This window comes from Equus przewalskii, chromosome 9 (genome assembly GCF_037783145.1).
Source record: "Equus przewalskii isolate Varuska chromosome 9, EquPr2, whole genome shotgun sequence".
NCBI lineage: Eukaryota > Metazoa > Chordata > Mammalia > Perissodactyla > Equidae > Equus > Equus przewalskii.
Genome location: NC_091839.1, coordinates 17257975 through 17268692, shown reverse-complemented (window position 1 = coordinate 17268692; position 10718 = coordinate 17257975). Strand labels below are relative to the sequence as shown.

Sequence of the window (10718 nt, the reverse complement as noted above, 5' to 3'; positions counted from 1 at the left end):
GGCCTGCCTCTGCCATATGCTTGTCCCCAGACTTCCGGCCGCTTCCTTAGGACACGTTCCCAAGAGCACAATGGGGTCAAAAGGTGAGAGTATTTGTGAGCAGTCTTTGGCACAGACTGCAAGTTTCCACGTTTTTTCTACCTTTTTTTCCCCAACGTTACAATAGCCAACACTCACCTAGGGCGTGTTCCGTGCTAGGCCCTGTTCCAAGAGCTTTCCTGTGAGACTCATTTAATCCTTGTAACAACCCACAGCGAGGTCAGCACCATCACTACATCCCTTTTGCAGATGGGGAATCTGAGGCACAGAGAGGTTGAGTAACCTTCACAAGGTCACACAGCTAGCAAGTAACAGAAGTGGGATTTGAAATCGGGTTGCTGCTCTTAGCAATTCTAGGCTGCTGCCTACACATGGCCCCTGACCTTTTCAACAGGCCTGTCAGGCTCATTCTGCAGTCAGATGTACCGTCATTTCCTCAGCCTTTACCCAAGTGGTGGGTGGTTCTTCCGACTTTTTTTTTTACATCGCCATCGGAGGCAGATCCAGAAAGGCCTGAAGCCTTGACAACTGGGGGAACCTGCTTTAGGAAAAACAGGAAGTTACAAATTCGAAAGGAGGCCTAGGGCCTTGGAAGGGACCAGAGCAAATATGTGGCGGTGAAACTTAAGCCCCAGTAGCACCACACTGGAGCCCAAGGCACCTTTTTCCCCATAATAATTAGGAAAATTTTCCAACAGGAAAGTCGAGGGTTTTCTTGTGAACACCTTACACCCGCCCCCAGAGATTCCACCCTTCGCAGGTCACTGGGCTCGTCCCATGACGCATCCGGGACCCGGGCCATCTCCCCTCCGTCCAGGAACCCGCCTCAGGGTGGCGCCTCCCCGGGAAGCTGCCGCCAGCAGGGCGCCACTTCAGCTTGCAAACCGTTTAACTAGACTTGGGCGGTTTTTTTATTCCACTGTAAAATCTAAACATGAAATGTAATTTATGTGCAATAAACGCACAAATGTGTCTGCTCCCACCCTGTTTTTTACACACGTGGGAACGGGCACACGTCCCCAGGCAACGAAGCTGCGAGAACTTGCTGAGGACTCTGCCTCCCGCCCAGGTGCGGGACGTGCCCTTGAGCAGCTGTGACGACCCCGCCCCAGGTACCGACACATTGGATGCCATCTCTGGGCATGAAGAATCTTCTCCCCTCTCCCAGCAGGTTCCTTCAGACTCTCTCCCCAGAGTGGGCCTACCGGAGCCGAGGCCGGGTCTCAAGGCTCCTTGGCAGACACTGAGTGGCCCCGATTTTCCCCTCACCCTGCTGGCTCCTGTCCTCTGTCCCCTCCATCCCACACACACACACAAAGCTGCTTTCTCGTCTGCACAACGTTCCTTTTTATTTCTAAGATGAGAGGGGAAGGAGCAGTTCCTTCAAGTCATGATGTTTCACGGGATGTGGTGGGGGAAAGGGCTGACGTTAGTCTCTCCCTTCATCCATTTCTTCTATAAACTGCTTGCTCTCCTTTGATAAAGTCTTGTCCTGAAGAAACCTTCCCCAAGGCCATAATGAGAAAACGCACAAAGACTAACAGAAAACTAAAAACGCTGAACATTTCTGTCTGAGAAAAAATACCACAAACAAGGTCTAAAGGAATGTTTCCAACATGTACGGCAGACTCTGGAGCCACAATAAATAAAGAGCTCCTGCAAGTAAACAAGAAAATGACAGCCCAGGAGGAAAATGGTGAAAAGGTTTGAAACAGCACCAAAGAGGAAACAGGCAGTGATATGAAGAGACGCTCAACCTCAGCAGTAACCAGGCACAATAAAATAAAGACAGCGAGATCACGCAGGAGCAAAGCTACGAGCAAACTAGTGGGCTCCTAGGCTGCAGAAGGCAGAAATCAGCACAACCTACGGGAGCAATTTTGCTGAATTCATCAAATAACCTTGTAGACATACTTCTCCTTTAGCCCAGAGGATTCACTTGCAGGTATTTGTCCCACAGACACATGTGACCCAGCACGTGGACAGATACCCCTCCCTTCCCGCCTCACTGGGAGGAGCTGCAGGGCCCAGGGGAGTGGATTATGGCCTGCTCACGTGGAAGTCTATGCAGCTGCGAAAAAGAGGGAGAACTCTGCACCTCCACAGAAAGTTCTCCAAGATGCCCTGAGAAACAGGTTAGAGAACCACGAATGGAATGATTCTATCCAGAAAAGAGAAAAATCACAATTCCACTTTCACATGTATGTGTTTGTAACTTAACAGAATCACACGTGGAACAGAGCAGACTCGCTCACGCCAACACGCACAGCCCCCACTCCGCCCAGTAGGAGTGTGTCTGAATGTAGGGCAAAGGTCACGGGTGACACGCACCCCTTTTTTGGTATCTTTACGCACCATATCAGTGGCTTACGGTGACAACAGACTTCTGTATAACTTGTAGAACCAGATTTAAACGTTTTTAATGGAGTCACAGGAGCGGAGGAGAGGAAAGTCAGCCCTCTGTGTCGCCTTCCGTCTCCTGCCTTGCGATGGGGTACGCCCACCCCCTCGCCCAGCTGTCGTGAGGGCCTCCATCAGCCTAAAGGCCCAGCAGGCACTCGGCCAACCTGAGCTGCGGCCACACCCACGGGACACAGCTGGACCCAAGATGTGCCTCCCACTCCCGGGGGCCAGGAGCAGGCTCCTCCCCCTGCCAGACACGCAGGCGAGGACCCTGGCCTCGCTCCCCTGACCCCGGTCAGCCCGCAGGCCATCGCTCCACACTCTTCCAGACCCTGCTCACTCCTGGGATGCTGGACGGCCCCGCAACCCCCCGGTTCTCACAGCCCTTGTTGGAATGTCCCAGTACCCATGTCCTCCTGCGCTAGAGGGGGACAGACAGAGAGAAGCTGCCCGCAGAGGCAGACGAGGCACACGCAGGCTCGAGGTGGGGGTCAGGGGGGCTTTATTGAGGGGTGCGGGCTCCAGCATGGCACAGCGGTTATAACCTGGGGACAGAGAAGAAGGGGCTGAGAACGCACGAGGGTGGAGGGAGCCCCGCGTCCTCGCCCGCTGGACCCCGCCCTCTGGTTCCGGCCCTTCCGTTTCCACTCTGGGCGCAGGTGCTGCTGGTGAGCTGACTGTCTCCCGGGCCTGGCCAGGGGCGCGTCACTCAACCACTGGCCAGTTACCAGGTTGGGGATGGACCCCAGGCCCCGGCGGCCACCACCACGGAGAAGAAGGGGAGCGCCACTCACTGGATCTCGCGGAAGGCCCGCTTCTCCACGAGCTTCACCTTGTACTTGCGCTTGAACCTGGAGCAGGAAGAGAGCGCGGCCGGTGAGCAGGACGCCAGGCGCAGGGAGGGCGCTGGCTCCCCCGACCCCCACCCCCGGCAGCCCGGCCCTCACTTGGCTCGCTCCCGAGGCTCGATCATGTTCCTCTTCTGGAAGCTCTTGAACCGGTCACGGAGAATGTTGCCCTCGGGCTGTGGGACAGAGAGACGGGGAGGCCTCAGCGGAGGCCGTGCAGAAACCCGGTGGGCAGCCAAGGCTCGGCCTGGCCCTGAGCTCATGGGGTGATGGGCACTGACCCACAAGCTGCCCCTGACCTGGATTTGGAACAATCAAGAGGAAGGCTGGTGAACAAGTGGAAAAGGCCAACTAGGCAGTGGGAGTGGCGGGGGCAAAGGCCAGGGGTCAGAGGAGGAAGGGCAATCGGTCGGCCCACTGATGACGCACAGGAAACCAGAGCACACAGGGCCCGGGCTGGGTCAGAAGCAGGGCTTCCTCCTGGGGCACTGGGGAGCCATGGCAGGTCTGACTGAGCAAGAGAGGGAGAGAGTCCACTCTGAGCTTCAGGGAGACCCCAGGGACTACAACGGAACCTAGCTGGGAGGACAGGCCTTCTGAGAGCCACAGGCTCAAACTGTCACCCGGCCCCACCTCTGGGGACCCCCGTGCCCTCAGTCCCCGGGCATCAGCCCAACTGGCCCAGCCCGGGGCAGCCACGATGTCGCCCACAGCCCCTGGGGGCACGGGGAGCAAGGATGAGTGTCATCCTCGAGCACGGGGGTCTCCCCGACAGCACCCAGCGCCCCAAATGGAAGAGTACCTTCAGGGTCCTGAGCGACCCTGACAGCTCCGAGCTGAGCTGCACATCGATGTCGGGGGCCTGGTACCTGGAGACACGGGGCCAGGCGGGCCAGGGTCAGCAAAGGTGGGGAGCACCGGGACGGGGAGTGGGCCCACCCAGCCTGCCCAGAGCCCCGGCCCACGCCTCACTTGAGCCGCCCCAGCCTGCGGGGCCGGTCCGCCTCAGCCAGCCGCCGGGCCCTCCGCTGCTCCCGCCGCCGCGCCAGCTCGGCCAGCCGCCGCGCCACCTGCACCTTGATCCCACGCAGCCTGAAGAGCTCCTGGTGTCGCAGCCGGGCAGCCCGTACCGCGGCTTGCTGCACCCGCTGGGAGACAGGTGGGGTCAGGGGCCAGCCCCAGGGGCCCCTCCACAGCCACCTCCACCTGGAGACCCTTCCCGGCCACCAGATCCCAGGTCACAACCCGCCGACTGCTGAAGCATCTGCACAGCTGTTCTCGGAAATGACCTTCCCCACCCACACCTCCGGGGGCTGAGGTCCATCCACCCCCCGCCCCCACCACTCCCCTCACCCACCCCCCCAAACACGGGGCAGCGGAGACTTGATTTAGCAGGTTCCCTGACACGTCCTCGGAGCCCAGAGCTCAGGGAACAGGTGTCGGCTGACGAGGCAGCTGCAAGAACCCCAAACGGCACGAGAAATCAGGCTGCGGGGGCCGGCAGAGCACACCAGACCCCGCGGTGCTCACCAGGGTCCGTGCAGCCTTCTCCCGCCGCCGCTGCTGCTCCGTCTTCTTCTCCGAGGCGGCTGGGCGGCTGGGGACAGGCGAGGCCTCGGCTCCTCCCGGCTCGGCTCCTCCGGCCCCCGCTCCCTCCTCCTGGCCTTCGCCCGGCTCCTCCTCCCCATCCGACTCCTCCAGCAGCCCCTGGCACAGCTCCTGGAAGGCCGACTCCTGCGGGCCAGGGGGAGTCAGGGCCGGGGGGCAGGGCAGGGCAGGGGGGAGCAGGAGGGTGGGCAGGGGCTCACCGGGGTGGCGGCCTGCTCGGCGGGGGGCAGGGCCAGCTGCCGCTCCAGCTTCTCCGCCTCCTTCTGCCGCTGCAGCTCCACCTCGTGGGCCGCCCAGAGCAGGGTCTGGAGGAGGCAGGGGTGCGGTGAGGCCCGGGCACCCCTCCCCCACACCTCCTGGCAGCAGCCACAGGGAGCGTTCTCATCCTTAACCTCACGTCTGCTCCACCTCTCTGGGAACCTGTGCCCCCAAAAAGCAGGGCCTTTGTCCCTTCTGTTCACAACACCTGTACTCAAAAGATGTCTGTGAAACGAACAGCAATTCTCACAGCCAGCTTTTCCTGTTACTAAACTATCCTAGCTCTCGGATAAATCCCACGGAGTCCCAGGGTTTACCTGCTAACAGTCCGTTAAGGCCTTTTGCATTTCTGTCCTGTGGACTTCCCAAAGGTGACACAGTCTTGCCTACCCCCCGGGCCTTTGCACATCCTCTAGCTCTGCCTGGAACACTGGTTCCCCTCTTCCCCCAGTAACCTCCTCCCCAGCCTTCAGTCTCAGCTCTGATATCCCCTCCTACAGGAAGTCATCCCTGATCCTCAAGCCTGGGTTTGATGATCCCCTCGAGGTCCCCCATCCCTGTCCTGCTCTCTCTGGGTCATCACTGTCTAAAAACAAGTGTGTCTCCCCACCAAACCACAGGCACCAGGAGGGCAGGCCCAGGGCTGTCTTGGTCACAGCCGAGTCCCCAGCACCAGGCAGGCACGGAGGAAGGCCTGGCGAGGACGTGCCAACCAAGCAGTCAGGGGACAACCGAGGAGAAGCCTGTGCAGGGCTGCGCACCTGGTGGTCCTCGAAGGATGGGTTGTAGGAGGCTCCGGCCGGGGTCACCTCGACAGCAGGCACCTGGGAGGGCTTGGCGTGGAGATGCGGCGGCCGCTGGGGGAGGACAGGACAGGGCAGCGTGAGGCCCAGGAAGTGAGAGGGCTCCACACGGCCCACAGCCTTCGAGCTGGGAGGCGCCTGGGGATCCGGCGTCTGGGGCCACAGACTTGTGGTACCCCGGGAGCCGCACCCCAGGATGAGCAAGCCCCCCCGATGTAGGGGCTCTGCCCGCCTTTCTTGAGAGGAGGCCCTGGGACCCCACAGCTGGAAGGGGCGACATTTGCAAAAACAAATGGGACAGCAGGCCTTGAACTTAGTCACGTCCGTCTGTCACTGAAACCTATGGTGCTGTGCAGAGGAACAAGGTTCCCTCGGTCTGTCAGTGCAGCGCACGGCCGAGAGACCCTGAAGGCGCAGCCCCCGATCCCCGGGGGTGTCTGTGAGCAACACAGCACCCCAGGCCCACCTGCGTCTGAACAGACCACAGGGACGTGAGGGCACGCGGGCCGACAGCACCGCCCGGCCAGTCTCCAGCCCAGCAGAGGCCCCCAGACTCCAGCAGAAGCCTGGGGGCAAGAGGACGCCCCCCGCCCCATCCCCTTCCCCCACCCAAGTGCCCCCCAGCCCTGGAGCTTCTGGCCGAGGCTTGTCTCTTGGGCTATCCCCTCCCAGGCCGGTGCGCCCACCCGGTCAACCCCAGCTCCTCAGAGCTGCCTCCACCTCCCTCCGCTCTCCTGGGCAAAACGGCTCAGGACAGGACGGCGGAACGAGCACTCGCTGCCCGGCTCCCACTCGCGTCCTTGGTCACGGGACAGCCGGGCTCTGCGACCAAGGCCCCACGGCCTGAAGGCAGAGGCGTCCCCGCTGCCCCCAGCCCCTCCTCCTCTGACCACCACCCCAGGACACCCTCCTGCCGCGCTCTCACCTTCACGCCTTTCTTCTTGGTCTGCTCCAGGAAAAAGGGGTCCTGGCCAGCCAAGGGCCGCTCCAGAGGATCTGTAGGGGCAGCAAGGGGCGGCTGCTGGGGGCTTTCCAGCGTGGGAAAACGCCGGGGCCCTGAGGGGTCCCTCGATCCCTCCTTCCTTCGTAAACACGGCACTGAAGCATAGGCGAGGGAAGGACTGAATCTCAGACCCCAGGGGACTTTAAATGGTGGACACAAGAGCACCTGGACGGGTCCAGAAAGCCGAAGAGACCCAAGGCTGGGGGCAGGAATCAGCCCTCAGGAAAGGGAGGACGAATGAGAAGAGGACACCACCTCAAGACGCCCAAGGTGCTGAAGACGGTCAAAGCAACATCCACAGGGCTCCTCACTTAGACACGGTGCTCTGGTGCAATGCACAACCTGCACAAGAGTGCATGGCAGCCCAGTCCCCACTCAAGAAGCGATAACATGGGTACTCACTGTCTTTGGCCCAGAGATCGTAGAAGGGCCGCTCAATGGTGTCCTGAGGCCCTGGCTTGACCCTGGCCGCTGGAGGGTTGCGGAGCCGCGCCTGGGCCCTGCGCACCTCCCGGGGCAGCTCGCCCTGCTTCGCCAGCTTCTCCCATAGCTGCTCCTTCCGCTTGAGCTTCTTGGCGTTGGGGACCTGGTGGGCAAGGATGCTGGGTCGGGGAGAAGGGGCACAGGTGACGCGGGTGAGGCAGAGGCCCGAGAAGGGGCCCGGCTCCTCCCGCAGCATCTCCTCGCCCAGGCGCCCTCCACAAGACAAACTTTCTAGGGCTTCTCCTCCTCCCTCTGTCCAGTGCTCAAGACCAGCTCCCCAGGTCTGTCTCCAGCCTGGACCCCTCCTGAGCCCCAGACTCAACAACACGACGGCCTCTGGGGCCCTCGCCCTGGATGTCTCCCAGGCACTGCACAGACCCCCTGCAAGCCGACCTGAGCATCGCTCCCAAAGCCACGCCTCCTCCTCATCCCCATCTCGGGGTGACCCTGCTGTGCACCCCGTCACGCACCCTCCTCCTCGTTCAGGACTCAGTCACCGAGCCGGCTGGATCCGCCTCCCGCCTGTGGCTCCCATCATCGCTCCTCTCCACCCCCATCGGATCCAGGCCCCACCCCCGCCGGCTCAGCACTGGCCCCCGCCCCACTCCCTGCAACCCGCTCTCCAAAGCCCAAATCTTACCCATCCCTGGCCTCCGGGCACCCTCACCTATCTCCCTCCATCCCCAGGAACTACCTTAGGGCCAGGAAGAGGGTGGGGGCGGCTGCAGAGAAGGGCAGAGGCCAGACCCAGCGGGAAAGCGGCGGCCGGGGCGGGACACTCACTCTTTGGGGGCAGGGACCTTGGAGGTGTTCTCCAGGAGGAGGTCCACGCGAAGGGGCTTCTTGAGAAGCAGTGACCTCCTCTGGCCTTTGGTCCTCTTCTTGTTCAGCTCTGGAGCGGAAGAGAGGAGGAGAGAAATCAAGGTCTCAGGCCGCCTCACTTCCCACTCTCCTCATTTCCGCTCCACTGGAGCCCTCAGACTCGCATCCCAGCGGCCGACCTGGAGGTCCTGAAAGAGGCCCCCAAGCTCTGACCACCCACCACCACAGCCATTTCCTGGGCCAGCCGGGGACACAGAGGGCGTCAGGCCCACAGCCCTGCACCCAGGGGCCTTCCAGACGAGGCAGGGTGACGGCCACAGCACCAGTAACGCCAACAAGCAAGCGGGAGGCCAGGGAGCCGGACTCGGGGCCCAGGACGACCGAGTCTCAGCACAAGGGGGTTTGCTGCCTGTTACTCCTAAAGCAAAACAGCAAAAGGCGCTCTAGGACAAGACGCACCGGGACAGAAGCGACATCCCTGCGTTTACTGCGGGGCCTCGAGAAAGTGACTTCGCCCCTCCGTGCTTCCAAGATAAAAAGGTTAATGCCTCTCTCATGAGGTTGTGCAGACAGACGTACGTCTTCCAAGAACGCAAAGCACAGTGATGAGCCGTAAAATGGCACAATCACGACGATTTTTCTACTCTGCTTTCTTTACTTAAGTAGGACCTATAAACTGCCTCTCCTGCCCCAAAGAGACTTCCTCCCAGCCAGAGCCGGCCTCCACGGCATCCTCACCTGTTCAGGGCGGGTCCCCGACTCACCCTTCTGTTCCCACCCCAGATCCACTCGCTTCTGTGAAAACCACCTTCCTCAAGAACCCTGTCTTACCCGCTCCCTCAGTCTCCTACACCTCAAAGCGGGTCCTTTCTACTTCTTCTGCTCACTGAAACGGGTCCTCCTGTTTTGATTACAACAGACCCCTTGAAAGACGACACACTTGCTCAGGAAGGGTGTCCTGCCGTCTTGAGATCAAAGCGGACCCCTCAGCTTGCCTTCCTGTCCCAGCAAATCGCCTCCTCTTAGTCTGTTTTTCCTACGTTGACGGAAGCCCTATTACTCACTAAAGCCCTCCCTCACTCACTCCTCCTCTGTTCATTTCAGGTGCCAACCCTGCATCTAGGCAAATTAAGACAAAGAGACAAAGACGAGTTTCACCTACTCGTGAAACTGGAATCTGTTGTTCTTATTAACCAAAACACACCTGACTCCTCACAGCGGGTCCTTGACTTGCTTTTCTGCAAATTACCGGGAAACTCTCTAATTTATGTCTAACCTACTCATCAAGGTAGACTACTGCTGGCTTTTCTGTGCATCCAGATCTCTGACACCTCAAAAGGAAATGTGACGTCTTTCAGTTAGTCTCCAGCTTGCTTTCTGTTCCTTCCCGGTCCTCTTGTTCAAAGACCCTTTTTAGCAAATGTTCGCTACTCAAGCGGTGCCATTAACACAGATCCCCTCAGAGACTGAGGAAAGCTAGATAAGGACCGATCACCGCCAGGCGCCCTCCCGCCAAAGGCCCTGCCTCACCTTTTCTCTTGGGACCGGTGTCCACGAAGAAGAGTTCTTCATCCGGGGCCTCTGATACCAAGCCACTGGGATACGGAGATGAAGAACGTCAGCCAGGGATGTTGGGAAGGGCGGGTTAAGCTTTCAGAGCCGGCTTTCATCTGATGCTCATTCGAGCACCCTCTTCCCGCCATGGTCTCCTGCAGGCTAAGGCCCCTCCCTCCAGTCTACGGGACTGAAAACGCACTAAGCTAGAGGGCGTGCATGGAACGGACTGATACTGAACACATTCGTTGTTTAATTGAATTCTAACTTATCCAAACATCTTGGATCTGGAGACCCCACCAAGCCCCCAGCCTCCCACCCAGAGCCCCCAACGCATCCTCCCGGCTGCTCCCCGCGTGCCCGGTAAGAGATGCTCCCAGCCTCCCGGAAGTCCTCCCTCAGCACGCTCGGCCCCGCCGCTGGCCGCACAGAACGCGGCCCAGCCGCCGGAAGTCCCGCCCCACGCACCCGCTCGTGCGCTCCTGCAGCCGCACGTCCTCCAGGAACTGGTCCACCTCTAGCCCCAGCGGCTCCTGAGCGAGCCTCCGCCAGCCCCGCTTCTTATTTTGGGGGCCTCGCCGCCGCCGCCTCAGCGCCGGGTCCACCGACGTGGGCCGCAGCCCCAAGAAGCCCGAATCGGCCTCGCTTTTCGAGGCGCGCCTCCCGCTACCGCCGCTGCTTCCTGCCGCCATCTTGTTAAAGGAAGAAATCCGGCCGCAGGCGTCCCGGAAGCCGTTTCGGGGCATGCGCGCGCACATCTCCCGCCCCTTCCCGTGACGTATTTCCGGTGACCGCCATCTTGGTAAAGGGCGGGGAGGTGGCCATCCTGATAGAGGGTAAATGGCGCCTCCCTCCGTTGCAGATTCGTGGCGGCCGCGGGTTGCAGGTTTTCGGCAA

The 10718-nt window shown here is 60.6% G+C and overlaps 1 protein-coding gene and 1 non-coding gene across 5 annotated transcripts; both read right to left on the bottom strand.

Moving 5' to 3' along the window:
- Positions 1-2927: 2927 nt before the first annotated feature.
- NOP53 (NOP53 ribosome biogenesis factor) lies at positions 2928-10572 on the bottom strand. Of its 4 annotated transcripts, XM_070558073.1 has the most exons (13): positions 10290-10572; positions 9798-9862; positions 8229-8337; positions 7365-7564; positions 6885-6955; positions 5918-6013; positions 5099-5203; positions 4821-5024; positions 4263-4438; positions 4093-4159; positions 3390-3466; positions 3237-3293; positions 2928-2987 (listed from the first exon to the last, which is right to left on the bottom strand). In XM_070558073.1, exons 1-13 carry the CDS (start codon positions 10565-10567, stop codon positions 2981-2983), a joined length of 1512 nt encoding a protein of 503 aa, XP_070414174.1. In that variant the 5' UTR covers positions 10568-10572; the 3' UTR covers positions 2928-2980. The 4 variants fall into 4 exon arrangements, 3 of the variants coding, with proteins under 3 accessions (XP_070414174.1, XP_070414175.1, XP_070414177.1); XR_011522350.1 differs by lacking the exon at positions 4093-4159 and having other exon boundaries at positions 10290-10537; XM_070558074.1 differs by lacking the exon at positions 2928-2987 and having other exon boundaries at positions 3120-3293; positions 10290-10537.
- LOC139073767 (small nucleolar RNA SNORD23) lies at positions 3939-4047 on the bottom strand. Its single transcript, XR_011522755.1, has one exon. It is a non-coding gene; the product is annotated as a small nucleolar RNA SNORD23 (small nucleolar RNA).
- Positions 10573-10718: the final 146 nt, after the last annotated feature.

Bases quoted from the DNA above. Each gene is read 5' to 3' on its own strand.
- NOP53 (XM_070558073.1), bottom strand. From the start codon at position 10,567: ATGCCCCGAAACGGCTTCCGGGACGCCTGCGGCCGGATTTCTTCCTTT. The intron at 7,565-8,228 runs GTGAGTGTCCCG...TCCCCGACCCAG, and splicing joins AAGGTCCCTGCCCCCAAAGA to CATCCTTGCCCACCAGGTCC. The intron at 3,467-4,092 runs GTACTCTTCCAT...TCTGTCCCACAG, and splicing joins GGTCGCTCAGGACCCTGAAG to CCCGAGGGCAACATTCTCCG.